Source organism: Carica papaya, chromosome 5 (genome assembly GCF_054855325.1).
Source record: "Carica papaya isolate Zhongbai chromosome 5, ASM5485532v1, whole genome shotgun sequence".
In the NCBI taxonomy this organism is placed as follows: Eukaryota; Viridiplantae; Streptophyta; class Magnoliopsida; order Brassicales; family Caricaceae; genus Carica; species Carica papaya.
In genome coordinates, this window is record NC_142313.1 from 42,315,006 (window position 1) to 42,336,343 (window position 21,338).

At 35.2% G+C, this 21,338-nt stretch overlaps 1 protein-coding gene and 1 pseudogene across 7 annotated transcripts in view; one reads left to right on the plus strand and one right to left on the minus strand.

The window, feature by feature from the left end:
- The window catches only part of LOC110816868 (ARM repeat superfamily protein), a 43,245-nt gene extending 27,958 nt beyond the window's left edge, over positions 1-15,287 (plus strand). For both annotated transcript variants that reach the window (XM_088221126.1, XM_088221127.1), the window contains 9 exons: positions 4,187-4,550; positions 4,640-5,137; positions 5,260-5,444; positions 5,516-5,674; positions 6,027-6,101; positions 11,986-12,148; positions 12,918-13,069; positions 13,993-14,208; positions 14,575-15,287. In XM_088221126.1, coding sequence (XP_088077252.1) covers positions 4,187-4,550; positions 4,640-5,137; positions 5,260-5,444; positions 5,516-5,674; positions 6,027-6,101; positions 11,986-12,148; positions 12,918-13,069; positions 13,993-14,208; positions 14,575-15,225 — 2,463 coding nt within the window. In that variant the 3' untranslated portion in view covers positions 15,226-15,287. The remainder of the gene's footprint in view (positions 1-4,186; positions 4,551-4,639; positions 5,138-5,259; positions 5,445-5,515; positions 5,675-6,026; positions 6,102-11,985; positions 12,149-12,917; positions 13,070-13,992; positions 14,209-14,574) is intronic.
- On the minus strand, positions 12,378-21,069 carry LOC110816996 (pentatricopeptide repeat-containing protein At1g20230 pseudogene; annotated as a pseudogene). 5 transcript variants are annotated; one of them, XR_015819482.1, is made up of 4 exons: positions 18,873-21,069; positions 17,277-17,516; positions 12,667-12,753; positions 12,378-12,582 (listed from the first exon to the last, which is right to left on the minus strand). The product of XR_015819482.1 is annotated as a pentatricopeptide repeat-containing protein At1g20230 pseudogene, transcript variant X1 (transcript). The 5 variants fall into 5 exon arrangements; XR_015819483.1 differs by lacking the exons at positions 12,378-12,582; positions 12,667-12,753 and adding an exon at positions 15,911-16,226; XR_015819484.1 differs by lacking the exons at positions 12,378-12,582; positions 12,667-12,753 and having other exon boundaries at positions 16,920-17,501.
- Between the last annotated feature and the right edge of the window lie 269 nt (positions 21,070-21,338).

The window sequence follows — 21,338 nt, forward strand, 5'->3', positions numbered from 1 at the left end:
AGGTCCCTCAACATTTTTCAAAACGACTAGAGGCTTAAGACAAGGAGACCCTCTTTCTCCCTCACTCTTCATTATAGTTATGGAGGCTCTAAATGGTCTTTTGAATAGGGCAAGGGAGCTTCATTTGATCAGAGCTGTTTAGATTGGAAAAAATGAGAATACCATCGAAGTATCTCGCTTATTTTTTGCAGATGACACCCTAGTTTTCTGTCAACCATTCATAAAGAATCTACTACATTTAAAATGCACACTTCTATATTTCCATACTGTTTCTGGACTCAAAATAAACCTATTTAAATCTAAAATGGCTAGAATCGGTGGCAGCGGGGATGCTGAGCTGTTTGCTACTGTTTTTGGGTGTAAGGTGGTAAATCTTCCTTTTAAATATCTTGGAATTCCACTTGGTGCTAAATACAAAGATCTCATGTCTTGGGAGCCGGTGATTGAATTGTTTGAAAGAAAACTTTCTGGGTGGAAGAGAAAGTTTCTCTCTAAAGGTGGGAGATACACATTAATCAAGAGCACTTTATCTAATCTCTCAATATATTATTTATCAACAATTACCATCCCTTCTACGGTGGCGAAAAGATTGGAAACAATTCAATGTAGATTCCTTTGGGGTGATGATGATGATGCTAGGAAATACCATTTAGTAAAATGGGACCATATCAAAGAGCCTCCCAAATTGGGGGGGTTGGGAATTCGATTCTTGAGTGACATGAATATGGCTTTACATGGCAAATGGTTGTGGAGATACTTGAAAGAAGAAAACAGTTTGTGGAGGCATATTGTACATTCGAGATGGGGTAATTTCATGATGAGCAGGGCTGGCTGTAGAATTACTATCTCTCATGGGAGAGGACTGTGGAGAAAAATTATGATGCAATGGACCAATTTTCAGCAATGTTTTTCATGGAAATTGGGCAGAGGCAACAAGATTTACTTTTGGGATGATAATTGGTGCGGGATGGGTTGTCTTAGATGTTTATTTCCCAGTATTTTCAGCATTGCTCAACTCAAGAATTTGCGAGTGGAGGATGCTGTTCAGTTTGTCAATGATAGAGCTGTGTGGGACATCAAAGTTTCCTGGAATTTGAATGATTGGGAGGTGAGTGAGTTTGTAGAATTAATGCAGATTCTTGATAAGCAAAAGGTTTCTACGTGTGAGGACCAAATCGGGTGGAAACTTGGGAATAACGGAGTTTTCTCGGTCTGATCATACTACAAATTCCTACATGGAAGGAATGGTGAGGATAGGGTTACTTTTGGAATACCCCCCCGGTATTCCTTTCTTTGCTTGGGGAGCTTGTTGGGAATGTATCTTGTAAGAGGAAGGATCCTGGTTAATGGCTGCATCTGTTGTCTTCAAGCTGAGGAAAATTGCAATCATCTTCTGTTGTGGTGTCTGTTTGTACACAGTTTGTGGTGTATGATTTATGGTTTGTTGGGTATTGAGTGGGTTATTGCTGGGTCTGTTAGAGAGGAAATTTGGGCGTGGGATGGGCTATCTGTAAAAAATAAATCTGTAAATTTGATTCCATTGACAGTTTTTTGGGTTATTTGGAAGGGGAGAAATGATAGGGTTTTCGATAATATTGAAAGTAGTATCAACAGATTGAAAGATAGGTGGTTTTATTATTTTGGGTCAATATTCTTAGGTCATGACATTATCAGTTATGTGGATTTTGAGGATGTTATTGATACACTAACACGGTTGTAAATCCTCTTTATAAATGGGTGGTACCTCCTCTATTGGTACCTTGTTCCTATATATATATATACCTTACTTTTTAATTTAAAAAAAAAAGAAAATTTAATAGCATCAAGGATAAATGGTTTCATTATTTTGGCTTTACTATTTTAGGGTATAATGTAGAATGTTTTAAAGATTTAGGTTTTATTGTAGACATGCTAATTGATATATAAATTTTTTGTAAATAGGTGGTGCTCCCTTAGCACTTCACATTAATACATCCTCTCTTCTTTTATTTCAAAAAAAAAAAAAAAAAAAAACTAAAAAAATGATCCATATGTCTCTTCCTATACCTATATATAAAAATGTCCTCAAAATGTGACTTAGTGTTAAGCATGATCTTACAGTCAGTGGTCCGTGGATTCCTCTCTTGTGATTTTATTGTACATTATTAACTATGACATTGCAACACTTCTTTATAAGCTGGCTGTCCTTAAGCACCAAAAGACATTTGTAACTAATCATCTCATATCTTGAGGTTCTCTAAGGTCAATATGTATTTCTTAATGGAAAAAGAAGAGATATCATTGAGGAAAAAGAGATTCAAATCAAGAGATTAGATATTCCCTAACAAAATATAAAGAAAGAGAGAAAACAAAAGAAGAAAAGAAAAAGCTAGCTAAACGTTAGTAAAGAAAATAGCCAACTTATCTCTGTACAAAGCTGAAGGAGAAACATCCTTAAAGCATCTTTTGGCCTTAGCCTTAGCAGATGCTAAGAAATAATCTTCATTCATAATAATCATAAACAGTGATTTGTTGTTCCAAATACTTTTCTATTTACCAAGATTGCTCCAATCCAAAGAGAGTTGAACTCCATTGTTGGACCCATTAGAACCAAAGATAGGAAAGACTCAATGTTCATAGGCGATAAGCCAGGTGGATTTCCCTTTTTAATCCCATAAGCCTCCACTACTAAAGGTATCTGTGATATGGCATATTCCTCGTATACAGTTATATCTTCAATAAATAGTTATATAGTAAGTGGGTTTTTTATCGAACATGTTCGTCTTTGGGCTTGAGGCTTCAATAGCCCAAGAGAAACCAAAGATTCTGAGAGCATGATTTCACGTAGTCCAAGCCGATTATAGTGCGGAAAAGGGGTGGTTATGAGTCTTGAAAAGCTCTGTAACACAGTATACTGACCCTTGGAGACAAGGTCTCTAAGGTAAAATTCAATCCATGAAGTTTGAAGCATATCATTAGCATTAATAGAAAGCAGCATGGGGATGAATTTTAACACTGGATAAATTGATTAGGTGTTTCTTGTGCAAAAACAGAGTAAAGACGTGCAATCATATCCTCCTTTGGGTGTGGAAGGCTTTCAAAGTGATAAACAATCCGTTAGGCTTATCCTTTTGGCTACTTCTTGGCCTATTTGGAAGGAAAGAAGTATGAGGGTTTTTTAAGGATGTAGAAGCTACTTTGACAGATCTAAAGATTTACTGTTCTAGGCTCTAAGTTTTTTATTAAGGGTCGACTTGTATATTCTAGTGAGGATTTGGAAGACCTTATAAATATTTTAACAAGATTGTAAATATCCTTTTATACGGCTTGCACCATCTTTTTTTCTCAAAGAAAAAATGGAGATGCCAAAAGATCGTCTAATTCCAGAGAATAGTTGGAAGAGAAAAATGGTTTATGAATAACCTTGCATTTCTCTCCAACCATAGAATTCATAACCCAGCAAAAGAGCTCCCTACAAGAGCAACCTATCCTCCTTGTTCTCTCCCAGAGGCTATTGTTTTATCAATTTAAGTTTTTTGGGATAATTAATTAGCTAATTATGTAGCAATTCTAAATTGCAATTTAACTTAAAGCCTATAATCTTAACATTCCATACCTCTTTTCTTCCAGAAACCTATCTTTTTTTTTCCAATCACCACTTTTTTTTTATTGTTTATCTTGATGGCATTTGTCTTCTGGAGCTGTGTGGAGAACCACTTAAGCTTGTGAAGACTTGAGGAAAATGAAATGGTGAAATAGAGAAGTATTAGGGCATAATTGGTGACAATAGTAGTGGATCTGGACTGTGTGAGAACAGTTGTGCCGCTTGATTCTCCTGTTATTAATATATTCGTTTCCATTAAAATGGATATATTTCAGCCTCTCAACCTAAACTTCACTCCACTTTCCACCAACAAAAGATGAATGGAAAGAAATTAAAACCATGCTTAATGAAGTCAAATAAAAATATAGAATCTTGATATTGTAAAATAGTCTTTTAATTGGATCCTGCCTTTTGGTGCTACCATGCTTTCTTTTTCTTTGTCGGAGCTCCAAGATCTTCTTAACTAGGCATTATTTAAGTCTCTTTTCCTAGTTGTCGTTAATATTGTGGGGATTCCCATTGATATACATAAGTTTGTGATGAATGTTTCATAACTCTGTTTTATTAAGTAGTTAATAACACTTGATTGTATTTGGTGTATAGATCACAGCTGCCAAGTTCCTGGATGTTTTTGCCCTCTGTTTAAGCCAGAATTCAGCATTTGCTGGTTCTCTTGACAAACTTATTTTAAGAAGGCCATTATCAATGGGTTATCTTCGATCGGTTGCAGAGTTGAAAGATGTTTCTCAAATTCCTAGTAACAGCCAGACCATGATGAATGGTGCTTCACTTAATAGCACAAAGTCCACTTACATTATTGAAAGTAAAATGCAGTATCCACAGGAAACTTCGAAAGATAATTATGACCTACCAAGAATGCCCCCTTGGCTTGCTGATGTTTGTAGTCAGAAGCTGTATCAATCTCTTGCTGGAAGTCTTCGACTTGTAGGCTTATCTTTTATGACAGGTCATTTCAACACGCGAGTTCACTTTCTTAATTTAATCCATCTCATGTGCTCTGTGCTTACTTCAGTTATCTCTTGTTGCTTGTGCTAGACTTTAAAACTGAAGGGCAGTTGTCAGTCATTGCTGATATCCCACTGGGCTATTTTCGTAAATTGGTTTCTGAAATTCGTGCGAAGCAGTACAAGAAAGAGGACTGGCAAACTTGGTATGCTCGGACTGGTTCAGGACAGCTAGTGCGTCAGGCCAGTACTGCTGCGTGTATCCTAAATGAGATGATATTTGGTGTATCAAATCAAGCAGCTGATACTTTCACAAGAATGTTTCACAAGTCAAAGACAAAAGGGGAAGATCTACAGCAACTTGACACAGGATTTACAGGTGATCCCCAGTGCAGTGACAAATTGATGTGGAAAATTTCAGGAGGAAGAGAAGCAAAAAGACACTTGATTGATATTATCGGTAAAATCTTACATGAATATCAGTCTCTTGAGGTGTGGGATCTCCCAATAGATCATAGATCTTCAGTGCTAACTAATGGTGAAGTTGAAGATATTACCCTGCACTTCTTCCGTGACACTGCTATGCTGCACCAGGAAATATACATTTTTCTTTATCAAAATAAATATACAGTTTTCTAAATCTTGAAGTGATTTACATTTATTAGGTACAGTTTGTCTACAGGGTAGTGATTATACCTTAATTTCTTTTGAACCAGGTTATTATTGAAGGAATAGGCATTTTTTCTTTGTGCCTTGGAGAAGATTTTGCTACTAGTGGATTTCTTCATTCATCTCTCTATCTTTTGCTCGAGAATCTTATATGTTCAAACTTCCAAGTCAGAAGCGCTTCTGATGCTGTCCTACAACTCCTGGCTGCCACAGCTGGCCATCCAACGGTTAGCTATAAAATGTAATCATTGTCATATTTGGGATTCTAGTTTATATGACTATTGTTGCGCTTTTGTAGGTTGGGCATCTCATTTTGGCAAATGCAGACTATGTGATTGATTCAATATGTCGGCAATTACGTCATTTGGATCTTAATCCCCATGTGCCAAATGTGCTTGCTTCTTTGCTTTCCTATGTTGGGGTAGCACACAAAATATTGCTTCTGTTGGAGGAACCGGTATGATCACTTGCGCTGCAATTCTGTAGTTGCCCCGCTGAGTTTACTTTATACATTGGGGGTTTCTATCTGTCATAAGTGCACTGTATTTCTTGCAGAAATTACATGCTTTTTTACATAAATTTCTTATATCCAATGAGCTGTATTTCAAATTTGATCTATGAAATCTTCCAAGTTGTGTTTTGTTGGATATTTTCTCTACTTATTATAGAAATCATAAGTTTTCTTATGGCTTAGCATGTAGCATAGAGGGTTTACTGTAACAATCTATGTTCTCCTCATACAATAGTCATACTTTCTTCCATAAGTCTGAATGTTAACACTCTCTTTCTGACCTTTCACACGTTTACAGATGCACTCTGTTTGTCAGGAACTTGAGATTCTTGGCAGGCATCAGCACCCAGATTTAACTCTTCCTTTCTTAAAGGTAACACCCTATGCCTTAAATGAAATATTTTTTGTTACATTAGTAAGTGCATATCTATTTTTCTATTGATGGCATTTGTCTTTCCATTATGATTTGTGTCACTAATCCATTGAAAAGTTGTATATATACCTATATATATATATATTAGTACACACACCAATATGCAACATATATTGTTTCCTTAGCACTTGACTAGTACGGAATATCATTCAACAGGGTGATAATTCTTATAATGTCATTATCAAATTAGCTATACTTGATCAATTAAAAAAATAGTAACTTCCATCTATTCTTTTTTTATAAATAAAAAATATAGTATGTCTCATTAAATACAAACACCAAGGGGTTAGTCCATGTACAAAATTATTTACACGTCAACCAGAATATTGATTAAGGTTTCCTAAATCCTCCATATAGTGCAAAGAGCGACCATGACGAAAAAACCCAAATTTTGAAACCATCCAGCTCTAACCCTATCAAAATCCTCTTCTACCTATTCAAAAGCTCTTCTATTTCTTTCTTTCCGAACCACCCAAAATTCCAAGGGGAATGAGACCCAAATGTTTTTTCCGACCACTAACACTCTTCCATTCTCATATCTCCTCCCTTACATTACGCACTATTACCCAACTAATCCCCAGCAGCCTATATGTCATACTCCATAAGTTATACACTAGGGGAAACCATAGTAAAATATGGTTGCAAGTCTTGTCCATTTCTTAGCATTGAAAGATCATCATAATTCTTACTCTTCTCATCAACTTGTTAATGGTCAAAATACATCAACACCCTGCTTCCCAAGCGAAGAAAGCAATTCTAGGAGGAGCATTCACTTTTCAAATTTGTTGGAAATGGAACTTGTTCTCCGATATGTCATTCTTTACCAAAGAGTTATAAAAGGCAATTGAACAGGTGCTATTTATGCCAGAATGTTGAAGAATCTTGCAACGATATCCTTTTGCGATGTCCAATTGCCTATGAGTTGTGATGCATGATTTATGGCCTCTTGGGAATTAATTGGGTTATTGCAGGGTCGGTTAAAGAGGAAATTTGGGCTTGGGAAGGGTTATGTAAAAAGAAGACTTTGTAAAGCTAATTCCATTGACCATTTTCTGGGTCATTTGAAAAGAGATGAACAATAGGGCTTTTGAGTTTAAAGAAGTAGGAAGTTTTAGATTGAGAGATAGATGGTTTTACTATTTTGGGTTTATTTATTAGGGTATGACATTATTAAGGATGAGAATTTTGGAAATGACATTGACACACTAACCCAATAGTAAATCTTTTGTATATGGTCGGTGCCCCTTTCGTACCTTATTAATATATTTTCACATTTGTTATTTCGAAAAAAAAGGACCCAATCATAAATGTCCTTGTTGGGTTGAGGATCCAAATTGGTTGGTCATCATTCTCGTTCAAAGATATTGAAGGCAATGTGCTCAAGAAAGATTCATAACTATTTATTCTATTGTTTCTTATAATCTTTTTGACTTGTTTTAAGCTGCAGATACCTGAACATCTATATTAATACCAATTCTTCATTAAAAAACTAAACATTTGGATTCCACCCCAAAAAAAATGAACATTTTTGGTTTCGAGTACATTATGCATATATATAGACGTTCAAGCATTCTTTTGTATATGATATTGTTGTGTATTTATACAATTTGAAAAGGATACCCGAATTCTTAGAGAGAAATATAGGAAAATAAGTACCAACGGGCATACCACCCATGTAAGAAGAATGGAAATTACAATGGGACCACCTAGAAAGTAGCCAGTTAGATGTGATAGAGAAACTTGTTTCTCTTATCAATTGAAGTCTATGACGAACTTGTTTCTATAACTTAAGAAAATGAAGTGTGTGGTGTGTCTATGAAGAAGCACCACAAAAACAAAAAAATTGAAAGAATATCACAAGGTTAGATATAGAAAAAGCGTATGATCAAATGAATTGGGATCTTATCGACTACATGCTGGCAAGAATAAGATTTGGAGATACGTGGAGAAAGTGGATTAATGCTTGCATCACCATAACTTATTTCTTGATTGTGATGAATGGTGGTCCATCAACTTTTTTCAAAGTATCGAGGGGCATAAGGCAAGATGATTTGTTACCCTCTTGTTGTTTACAATTGTGATGGAAGCACTCAACAAATTGCTAATGAGAGCTAGGGAGCAATGCTTGTTTAATGGAATCAAGATGGGTGAAGGAGAGATGGCCGAGGAAATAAGACACTTAAGTTTTTGCCACTGACACCTTGTTAGGTGTGTCTTGCTTTGTTTCAAGTCGTGTCTGGCATCAACATGAATCTTACAAATTTGAGATGGTAAGATTGGGGAACGGGAGTAATACTGGAAGACTAGCAAAGACCTTAGGGTGCAAAATTGTGGATCTATTGATCAAATACTTGGGCATTGCCTTTGGGTGCTAATTACAAAGATGTAAAGGCTTGGGAATCCTACTGTTGCTCGATTTGAGAGAAGATTTGGAGGTCTTTTAATTTATTATATGTTCCTTTTATTGATTCCAGTGAGTTTCGCCAAGAAATTGGAAACAATCTACTGTAGATTTTTGTGGGGTGATTCGATAAAAAGAAGGAAATACCATTTTTATGACACAATTAAAAGACCATTGAATTAGAGTGGGTTGGGTTTGTGATCTGTTGTTGAGATGAATTAAGCTCTCCCGAGGAAGTGGTTGGAGCGCTTTATGAAAGAAAGGGATAGTTTATGGAAGAGGATTAGTGAGGCAAAGTTTGGTATGGTGGATAGAGGATGGTATTCTAAAATGTCAATTAGACATCATAGGAAAGGGTTGTGGAAGAGGATTTGAACTAGAAGAGAAAAATTCCGAGAGTGTATTAAGTGGAAAATTGGAGGCGGACAAAGAGTTAATTTTGGTTGGACAATTAGCTCGATAGAGGGGTTTTGAGGCTTAACTTATCATGGATTTTTGCTATTGTGCGTTATAAGAACATTTCTACTAAAGAGGCTTTCTATGAAGGCGAGGGACACTTGGGGTGGTATATGGAGGTAATGCAGAATCTGAACGGCTGGGAAATAAATGATTGTGAATTGCTTGAGTTCTTTGGCATTGGTTTCGCTAACAAAGGACGATGACCAACCAGTATGGGTGGGCTTATAGTGCATCTAGGAACTTCACTGTGAGGACTTTCTACAAGTATCTAACCAAGAAAGAGCCAATCGAGGGCAATTTCCCTTTCAGACAAATTTGGAAAGTGAACACCTCCCCCCCCCAAGGATAGCTTTTTTCGCTTGGGAACTTGTTTGTGGCTGTGCATTTTGACTATTGATAAACTAATGAGGAGAGCGAAAATCTAGGTTTAACTAGTGTTTTCTATGTGAGAGAGCAGAGGATACTTGTGACCGTATTTTGCTTCAGTGCTTGATCGTATACAACTTATGGTCTATGGTTTTTGGTATCTTGGGGTATAAATGGATCATGGCTAGCATTGTTAAAAAGAAGATGTAGACTTGGAAGGATATCACAAGTCGGAAAAAATAATTGGAGCTTATTTCATTGGCGATTTTTTGGGTTGTGGGGAAGAAAAGAATAGGAGGATCTTTGAGGGGGTGGAGGAGGGGCTTGATAGAATTAGAGAGAGATGGTCCAAACTCTTGGTGTTTTGGTTATGAATCAATTGTTGTATTTCATAGAGAATTTAGAGGAACTAATTGATACGTTAATTGATATGTAAATTTTTTTATATATGGGTTGCACTCTCTTGGTGCTTAATTAATGATATTCATTATACTTTTATTTTTTTTTAAATATCACAAGTTATGCTTTAGAATGTCAATAGTAGTGCTTGAGTTTTTCTTCGTACTTATGTCTTAGGCAGCAAATAGGTTCTCAAACATCAAAGATAAAGGCCTAGTATATTTTGGTGCTTCTAGCAATGTATGGGACAAATCCCACATTCAAGTTATATGATTTTCAAAACGGGTTTTCCAATGGGCAGTAGATTCTCTAGTTTCAACATTTGCCTTCTTAGGTGGGCTCTTTTAGAATCCATGTTAATTGGGTGTTAGACTGTCTATCATGATTTCCTTATGCAAATTGGTGGTACGGACAATACTTTAGTGTTTGTCCAGGACTAGTTAAAAAGTATTGCATAGATAGATTGCATGGCACCAGGGTTGTGAAATGTGGGGATTTGTTATGGTGCCAACTATGACGTTTGGGATTCCCACATTAGAGAGCTGACTTGGGTAGGCATTTATACAGGCTTGAGATGTTTTTTTCTGTAATTAGGGAGATGAAAGAAGAGGAAGGAAGAAAGGGAAAACCAGAGAAACAGAAACAAGAAGAGGGAGAATCAAGATTGGAAGAAAGACCAAAAAGAGTGTTATAGTTTTATGTCCTGTTTATATTTTCTAACATGACGCTGTCTTGTTTCTATTGTGTAACTAGACAATATTTTCTATTCGGATTTGTCATTGTGCCTAAAGTGAATAGTATCCGCCCGAATTCTTATAGGACAAACATGGTCTTGGCATGTTCAGCACGATTAGAGTGCCACCACTTACATTTCATGTTTGGAAAGGATATAGTTTTAAAACCTATAATTACGGCAGAGATGCATAAATATCGACAGCGCATGAAAGCCAGCAGCAAATGTAATTGATAAAAAGATGGAGAAAACCACTTGAAAAGTTGAAAGCGTTAATATCAAATTTTGATCAGTCACTTTGAATTGAGGAACAAGAAATAGAAACCCCAGGTTATAAGATTTCTCAAAATCTTTCAACTAAATAGAAATAGATGTTTGATACAAGGATGAACAGGAGAAAACTTGTCAGTTTGAAACCAGATCAAAAAGAAATTTTCGCTTGGTTACGTATATAATTGCAAAAAAGAATAGAATTTAAAACTTAAGAAGTACATAATTTCTCATTTTTAAGAACATGGGGAAAATATATTTTACCTATTCTGATCTAGCAATCACTGAGCTTTGTCGGAATTGAAAGGCAGTTATTTTCGTCCCTAGGTTTTTAGGTTCATGTTTTACCATAAATGTTGTCTTCTTGTTCATAATTCTTTGTGGAGGATGTTTTGCTCCCCGTATATCTAGTCTTTACGTCTTTTATTAGTAATATTTTTTTGGAAAAAAAGCATATCATTGTTTTCTTGGCAGGAGAAAGATCATGGGAACTTCTTGATTGCATCATCATTTCCTTTGTGGTTTTTGGGTTAGTTGATTTATATTTCATTTTTTGGACTAGAGTTTTTCAACCAAGCAGAGCAAGTATTTAAATCAACAAGAGAAGGACGAAGAATGTACCATTTATTTGTACAAAATGAACTACAAAGTTCATTTTATTTGTAAATAAATTGAAAATGAAATTTGCAAATAACTTTTAAGCTATTTTATTTGCACATACACTTGAAATATTTGTGGACTTGAGTAGAATTATTCATCTAGAAGGACTTAATAAGAGTATAAAAAATATTTTAGGTTTGTCTCCAAACTCTGAAGTTCATTTTAAAATTTCATCAAATATAAAATGTACTTGTATAATTTAAGATGGAATTCATTCTAAAAGAAATTCCAGTTTCAGAACAATTTTAAACTTAGAAGTAATAGTTTGCAAATAAAATTCTACATTTTCTTTGGCATTTCTTTCTTTGAAACATGTCACTATTAGTTACCTTTTGAGAGATTTTGCAGTTTTTCATTCTTGCTCAAGTACTATGAGGTTTAATTCTTGGCATGATAATACATAGTATGTTTATAGTTGGAAATTCAATACCTTCCAGGCACTTCTCCATGTTTGTCACTTGAGTTAGCATGATTTAACAGCTGATCAGGTAGAGGAATCTTATCTTCTTTAATGTTCATGATTATGATTTTGTTAGGCAGTTGCAGAAGTTGCAAAGGCATCAAATCATGAAGCTTCTTCATTGCCAGCTCAAGCAGAATCTAATAGCATGCATGTCAAGGTCAAAGCATCTGATATGATGAAATATGGTCCTGGCACAAGCTCAGTTTTTCACGAGAACAGCAATATGTCTGGACCAGGTAACCACTAGATGCCTCCTATATTGGGCATAGATTTGAACTTTCATGAATTTAGCTCTAAATTTTGGTTTATCTTTCATGAAATTAGAAAGCACTAGGAGTTCAAAAAAAAATATATATATGTTTTGCTGGACTTTATTGTTCACCCCCATTGCCTATCTGTTTGCCATGAGAGGGAAGATCATTTCATTAACTGAAAAATATATGTTTGTTAGAGTCATCCTTTTCTTTGATTACTTTCTATATTGAGTTCAGAACACACTTGTGCATGGAAACATGTATCATTTTCCTGATTTATCAGCAAAATATTACTCCTGATAACTTATGTAGTCAACTTGCATTATTCCATAGATCTGATGCCTCATGTTTGGCTCCTTGTTGGCACGAGAAAATTGGCTCCTCCTTTGATGGTCTCATGAAATCCAATATGGCCTCTGTTACAGAAAGATTGGTTTGTATTGGATGCTGGTTTCCAATAATTCAAAATAATAATAATAATAATTCATAAAAGTGCCTACCTGAGTGCCTCATAGGTCTTGTGGCTCTTTTTTCTGATTCTTGGGCATGTTGGTGGTAGTGCTTTACTTCAGGTTGAGTGATGTCATCTACCAGCATGAGCATCGAATTAGCATTTTATGCCATAAGCGATTTATTAAAACCCTATATTTCTTTGAATAATTAGCATTTGATCACTTATATCCTGTCAAATATTATATTTATTTAGTTGAGTATACAATATCTTTTGACTCCTGTTCAATTGAATGTGTAGTGGAATGGGAAACTCTCTTGCTCAAGTTGAATGATTCTAAAAGGTACAGACGAACTGTTGGATCCATTGCTGGCTCATGCCTAAAGGCAGCAACCCCTCAACTAGCTTCATTGGAGCAAGCTGCATGCTTGGTGGCCTTGGATATAGTGGTGGTACCTTTCTGGCTGGATAGTTCTCCATGTTTTCCCTATTTTGTTGTTGTATACTTGATGTAGCGCAAATAGTGATGGTACCAAACTTATCCAGGAACTTAGAGATATATGGGAGAAATTCTGGGGGAAGAGAGTAGAAAATAGAACATAGAAAAAACAGGGATGAAGATTAAGATTTAAAAGGAGGAGAAAAAAGGAATAATTGACAGGCAAGGAGAAACAAAGGAAGACAGAAAAGCACTAGGTAGAATGTGAAGTTATATTACTCAAAACATCAATTCTTAGCTATGCTATCTTTAACACTGATTATAAGCATTTATATAGGTTCTAGCTTTAGCTTTGTACATGTTTATACATATAAATGTGCTTGGTATTTTTGGTAATTGATTATAAATAAAAATAATTTTCTAGAAAATAATAGAAGTAACTATTTATTCTTTTCAAATTCATGCCATGTTTTCACTATCATTTGCTAAATGTTTTTTTTTCTTTTTTCTCCAGCCACTACACATTTTTTTTGTATGAGAAAAATGATTAAAAGAAGGAAAACTGAAAAATATTTTCATTTATCATATGGAGGCAAAGGTTTCCCAAATTCCAAACAAGCAAATAAGCTTCAATTTCGTAGACAGCCCCACATAAAAGCATTTGATTCACTGTATGTTTTTATTGTTAATCTAAAGAACTTTGGCACTTCTGTTTAGATAGAATGCAAAGCTATATGTAGAGCATCAAAATAGTGGTAGTGTTGTGATAGATTTAGACTGACCATGAATAACAGGAAAATTCATCTGATGTACTTTTACTTGGAAACATATCTTGTCCGAAATTGTGCCATTCGAATCTTGTGGATCCAAGCATATACCATGGATTAAGAAGGAAGTTTGTTCTTGTACATTCTAATGGCTATACATCGTTTTTAGGATGGGATTTGTGCCCTAGACAAAGTTGAAGCAGCGTATAGGAAAGAGGTGGAGGCTAAAGAAGCAATTGAAGAAGTGATTCAGCTATGTTCATTATATCAGCTAAAAGATACAATCGATGTTGCTGATGATGGAGCAGATGAGAACAGGTTGCTTCCTGCAATGAACAAAATTTGGCCTTTCTTGGTGGTCTGCATTCAAAGTGGAAAACCAGTGGTGGGTAAACATTCTTGAGCCTTTGTTTATTGAAGTAGCATAGCAAGTTGTGTTTCGCTTTTGCCTATTATACTTCAAATTAGATACCAGGTATATTTAGTTCCTGGTTTTGTAGCTTTATCTGCTTATTTCCTGTTGGCCCCAGTTAAGCACCCCAATTACTCTGGAAAAGAAACATTGAGAGGAAAGTTTCTATTTTAGAATCACTTACAGAAAAGAATTAGAACTGTTGTTTGTTTGTATCATAAGAAGATGAACTGGTTCCAATCCAGTTCCCACACCTCTACTGACTCTGGAAAGGAGAGAAAAATTCTAGTTGCCTTGCCTCCTTTTCTGCCACTCATCATACATTGACTGTGTTTCCAGGTTGTCCGGAGGTGTTTAAGTGTGATAAGCACTGTAGTGCAAGTTTGCGGAGGAGATTTCTTTTCACGTCGCTTCCACACTGATGGGCCCCACTTCTGGAAACTTTTAACCACATCGCCATTTCAGAGAAAACCCAAATTGAAAGAGCCAGGAACATCATTGCAGCTTCCTTACAGAAGCATTTCTATTTCTTCAGAGGAGTCATTAGCTGAAGTTTCCAATTTGAAAGTCCATATTGCAGTGCTCAATATGATTGCTGATCTGGCCCAGAACAAAAGGAGCGCTTCGGCATTGGAAGTCGTCCTCAAGAAAGTCAGTGGTATTGTGGTGGGAATAGCTTGCAGTGGTGTTGTTGGTCTCCGAGATGCATCTGTAAATGCGCTACAAGGCCTTTCATCTATTGACCCTGATCTTGTATGGATTTTGTTAGCTGATGTATACTATTCCTTAAAGAAAAAGGACTTGCCTTCGCCACCCACCTCAGATTTACCCGAGTTTTCCCAGGTTTTGCCCCCACCATCGACACCCAAGGGATTCCTTTATGTTGAGTATGGAGGACAGACTTATGGTTTCGATGTTGATTTTAGTTCTGTTGAAGTTGTTTTCAAGAAGATGCATTCTCTTGTATTTTCTGACCAAATTTACTATTAAACTTACCAAATAAAATTACTGTCATGGTAATGAATTTCTTGCTTTGGCATGACTCTTTTTTATACGTCCTTGCAAATTTCTGTATCTTCATTTTTTAAAAAGAAAAGAAGGTAGGTTGTAATTGAATTAACTTTCACAATTTTGGTCGTGAAAACACCTATATAACTTATGGAACTCCAAATGAAAATTGTGTGAAATTCCAATAGAAGAGGGAAATTCTCCCCAGCCAAGTCTAATAATTGCATTCAAAAGGTTTGTTTTTTGTAAATTTACTGGAAGATTGTATAGAGATTGTATTATGATTGGTAAAATATATAAAGTTTTATTAAAAAATATAAAAATTTAAACTAAAACAAAATTAAAAGGTGAAAAAAGGCAACCTAAGTTAAAAAAAGTTGCCTAGATGAGTTACCATTTTATTTTAGAATGTGATCTTTGCATTCAATGTGGGAAAACAAAGAGGCACTATTAAGTAAATAAGAGTATCTTGATTATTGAGCTATATATACAATATATATTTTGGAATATCTCAAAATATAAAGAATCCCACCCATTTAGTTGTAGCCAATATTGTATTTGTAGTTTACTATTTGATATATACTTTTAAAAACAGCCAATATGGTATTTACCACCAAGATCTTTACAGAAGGAGATCTTATAATAATTACCCCACTGTCCTATTTTCATTACTAATTATTATGGAATGCACGAATTCATTCAAGCAATCATCTATATGCATACATATAAGAGTATATATATATATATACATCTACATAGAGCGAGAGAGACAAACATAAGAGAAAAGGAACTTGATATAACATTCCTGTTGGTAAAAGGAGAAACTATAATGGAGAAACAACCATCATCATCATCATCATCATCATTATCATCAAAGGTTGGTGATGAGAAAACAATGTTATCCTCAGGGAGACAAGTTGTGAAGAGAAGTGAATCAGTTTCTTGTTCGAAGTGTTTGGTTTCGTCTCCGAAAACTGGAAATGCTGATCATAAGAAGAAAGATGGGATTTTTGGTGACATTGCAAAAGTTCTTGGCAATTCAAAGGGGAGCAACAGTTATGCCTATACACTTTCGGACTATGCTAAAAACTTCGATGATGGTCGTACAGACAAAAACAGTTAAGCTGTGAATCCTACCATTTAATCCAAATTTGTTCATCATCAATCCCATGATTAAAAGATTGTCTTATTGTTATTATTACTATTATTGTTATTGTTGTTATTGAAATATTATGTAAGAGAATGATAAAAAGTATAAAATGAAATTTCCTAGTTGATTGATATTTCCTAATTACAGACATGCACGTATATATGATTGTAGCTTGGAGAAGAATGTGCTTGTGTGTACATATTCATGTATAGTGGATTTTTTTTCAATAAAATGATTAAAAAAAACAACACTTATATAACTCATTGAACTTCAAAAGGATATTTGGTGAAATTATTACATTATTACATAGAATGGTTTCTTGAAAAAGCAAGAAAATGTTTAGATTTTAGCATTGGCAATTAATGGAAGAGTGCCTCAATAGATTCTTCTCTTTTGCTAAGGTGTTACAGAAAAAGTGTTGTTGTAATTATTATAATCTTTATAACAATATTCAACACTGAATTAAAACATTTTTTAAATTTAATTTAGTTAGTCCTATAAAATTTTAAAAACATCAACTAATTGTGTTTTTAGTTTTTGCATTCAGTCAGATAAACTAAAACAATGCCTCTAGGAAGAAAAAAAAAAGAGTCAGGTAAACCTATAGTTAGTCCAAAGGTAAAAATAAAATGAGGTTTTGTAATAATAACCCCATTTCCCTTCTTTGCCAATTACTATGCAATCCAGGAATTCATTTGAGCAATTACACGTGCATAAACACATATATATGTTTATATATCAAACACATGCTCCAGTGAGCGAGAGAGAAGACAGGAAACTTATTGGTATAACATTATTGTTGGTAAAATAAGAATCACAATGGAGAAACAATCATCATGGTTATCATCATCAAAGGAGAGGGAGGAGAAAATAATTCTGTTACCTGAGACTTGCTCAAGCTGTCTGGCTCCAACTCCGAAAGCTGGAAGTGATGATCATAAGAAATATGGGATTTTAGGTAGCATCACAAAAGTTCTGGGCAGCTCCAAGGAGAACAAAAATTTTAGCTATACACCCTCTGATTATGCTAAAAACTTTGATGGCTGTTGTTTGGACAATGCTTTTCTCGTGTTTGCAGTCCTTTTCGCTAAATTTGCATTGTACTCTCCTAAATATGTAAAATCTTGAGAAAGATAATGAGTCGTCATTCATATAGTAGGAATTGATAATTCTTTCTTGTCTATAATTAAATACAATTAGTAGTTAATGTAGAGATGATTGGAAGCATTATCACAATTCTTCAGACCCTAATCCATTGTATAAACAAAGTCAGAAACTTGTCATTCATGAGTATTATTTAAAAAAAAAAAAAATCTTGTATAGATCTGTACAGTTGAACAATTCAATCTTTCACACAACTAGATCAGATATCATACAGATTATCTTGGACGAACAATATAAGTGTTTGTTAACCCAACAAAATCTTGTTTCTATTTGTCATGGTGCCTACTGATTCAATATAGTCTAATGTAATCCTTACAACGTTTGTACGTTTTCTTCTAGGTCTATCTTGGCCCTATAATTGACATGTTCAACATGATAATAGTATAAATATTTTCATCTTGTGTTTGGTCCAAAGAATGTAGTTTTGAAACCTATTATCGCAGCTAAACGCATAAAATCCTCAAGGTTCTTCATCTGAAAGAGTTAAAAAGAAGTTTAATTCAAGAAGTAACACAAGTCAACACTCGAGCCTGATGATGTTCAATTCAAGGATGGATGTGAAGAATAAATTTGTCAATGTTGATTGCATTCTATCTACAGGGTTTCAAACAGCCAACCGATTGTGTGTTCCTATTATTTTTTTTAACATTGAAGAGAGTTTTATTAGGAAGTTCGAAGATTAATGTCTTACATCATTCTTCATGTTAAAACTTGTGGATTACTTTCGTCTAGCAATGAGAGAAATGGATTAGGTTTAAATTTTCTGAATAAATTAGCAATTATAATTCTTCTAAACATAGAAGCATACATTGTTTGGGAATCTCTTATGAATATTTTAGTTTGAGGATTTTATTCTTTTTCTACAGAATATGAAATCTCAATCTTATTAAAAATTTAGTAGAAAATATTATTAAGTATTTATTGGTCTTAAGTATTTAGTTTCTCTATTCATTAGCAAATCTTACTAAGTACTTATTGAGAAATAATATTAAGTATTCAATCCTTTTTAAGTATTTCATTTCCCTTTTCCTAAAGAATTCTTTAGAATTTTTTCTGTTTTTGTGGTCATGTAATGTTATTAAAATCATTATAAGGCTTAAACAATTCTCATGTGCAATGTAATTTTTTTTTTACACCGTGCTCCTTACAAGAAAAATACTGAGTCTAATAAGTTGGAGTAAAAAATACAGATTTAACTGAGAAAAAAATGAAGTTTTAAGAGGAAAATAGCCAGAGATACAGCAGCAGGGTATAGGTAAGGCTGAGGCAGATAATGCTAAGTGAGTGAACAACAAATAGTACAGAGGTTGCATACCTTGTGAAAATTAAAAGCCGAACCTAGGCAGCAAAACGTTGCTAAAGAAATTATCCAAGAAGAGGAAACATAGCATTCACCTCACTCAGTTTCACTTTTCCAGTTTGGAACATTATTTTGGGGAAATCCTTATGAAACATCACCAAAAATCATGGCAGGAACAGCAACCATCCATAAAATGGTGAAATCGCAAAGAATCTCTTACAATGATCTTTATACCAACGATCTTCGCTACGAACTTCATGGCATTATGACAGTCCCCACATATTCTCAAATTTTTAAATACAGTAACTGATGTTTTCCCACTCAAATTCAATATCCCAAAAGCAACAGCAAGTTTTTCACTGTGGTTGCAAAGAATATCCTCCTTCATGTCTTGATCAACATCTTGCAGAACAAAATCTGTGTTGGGTGCATAGCCAGCTAATCTCATCTTTTCACGCAAATCGTCAAGAAATCTATATATTTCGTCATTTTGTTCATTGCTCTTATCACCAGCAGAAAAAGTATAAACTTTGTTTCTCACCCAAACCCAGCTACAACCTGGTGCTTTCACAATTCCTCTGTCTCTCATCAGCTTCCTGATTTTAGAAGCCTCATCCCATAGCTTTGCAGTAACTAAAATGTTGGATAACAATACATAGTTTCCAGGGTTATTGGGTTCAATCTCAAACAATCTGCTTGCAGTAGCTCTTCCCAAATCCACATTTCGATGCAATCTGCATGCAGAGAGCAATGCCCCCCAAGCACTAGCAGTTGGTTCTCTAGGCATTCTTTGTATGAACTCAAATGCCTCATTCAGTCTACCAGCACGGCCTAGTATATCAACCACACACGAGTAGTGATCTGAATCAGGTTCGACGGAGTGATCCCTACTCATTGAATTGAAAACCAGCAAGCCTTCATCAATAAGTCTTGAGTGGCTGCAGCCAGAGAGAACACCAATGAAAGTAACAGAATTTGGTTTGACACCAGAGTCTATCATTCTGTGGAATAGCAGCAAGGCTTCCCTCCCATTGCCATGCATGGAATATGAAATGATCATTGTGTTCCAGGCAACAGTGTCTTTTCTTTCTAGAATATTAAAGATTGTGTATGATTTCTCCATCTCACCACATTTGGCATACATGTAAACCAGAGCCGTCATAAAGATCAAGTCCCCAGTGAATCTATGCCTAAAGATATAACCATGAATCTCTCTGCCTCCTCTTAAGTTTTCCAAATATGTAAAAGCAGGTAAGACGCTAGCAATCGTAAGAAAATTAGGCTTGAACCCTTCCTTCTGCATCTCAGCAAGTGTCCTTAGAGCCATTTCATTTTTCCCATTCTGTACACACCCACCAATAACAGCATTCCAAGAAGCATGATTCAGTTGACCCCTTTCTCTCCTTCTGTAAAATAAATCAATACCCTTTTCAAATTCTTTATTCCCAAAATAAGCTGTTAAAATTACATTCCAAGATACAATATCTCGCTGAGACAAGCTAGAAAATACCAACTCCGCCTCTCTCATGCTTAAGCAACTAGCATACATATTTACAAGTGCACTACTCACATACAGATTCCTTCCCATATTATTCCTAACAACAAACCCATGAATCTCTCTCCCTAATTTCAAATCTTTCAACTCTGAACATGCAGGTAAGACCGAAGAAACGGTCACTGGATTAGGCATCACCCCATTCAAACCCATCTCACGGAAAACTCCCAGACCCTCTTTAGGCAATCCACAGTTAACATAACAAGCCGCCATGGATGTCCAAGAAACCACATCTTTAACTAGAAGGGAATCAAAAACCAACCTCGCCCCATCAACACACTTGCATTTAGCATACATATCAATCAATGCATTACCCAACAAAGTATCCGAAGCACATCCAAATAAAATGGCATCATCGTGAACCTCTTTAGCTTTGGAAAGATTTCCTGATAAAGCACAAGCCTTGGCAACTGACAAGAGCAGGAATTTATCTGGGTGTATTTTATGGGATCGTAAGGTAGCATACCAATGGGTAGCTTCAGTTGGGTATCCATGTTGGGTGTGAGCTGAAATGAAGAGAGTCCAGGTGCGGAGGTCTGGTTCAGTAATTTGTTCGAACAAGTTACGTGCACTGACCAAGTCATCAAAATTCAAACGTTGCCTGATGAATTTGAGGGTCAAGTAAGTAGGTAGATTGGTTGGTAGCTTCGGAAACATGAACAGAGTTCTTAAAATTGTTTTGCCAAAAAAAATAATAATAACTTACCGGCCAGGATAAAAGTTTAGTTTCAAGAAGGTGATTATTTCTTGCCTTCAATGGTTTTCATTCATTTGGAAATAGTTTAAAAGCCATAATACAAAAAAAAAAAAAAAAAAACGTAACCTTTTAATTTATTAAAAACAAAAGTATGAAATTTGACTCTCACCAAAACTGGGACTGCTAAAAAGACCATCACTAGAAGAACTAGGACCTGGCCCGACCCTTA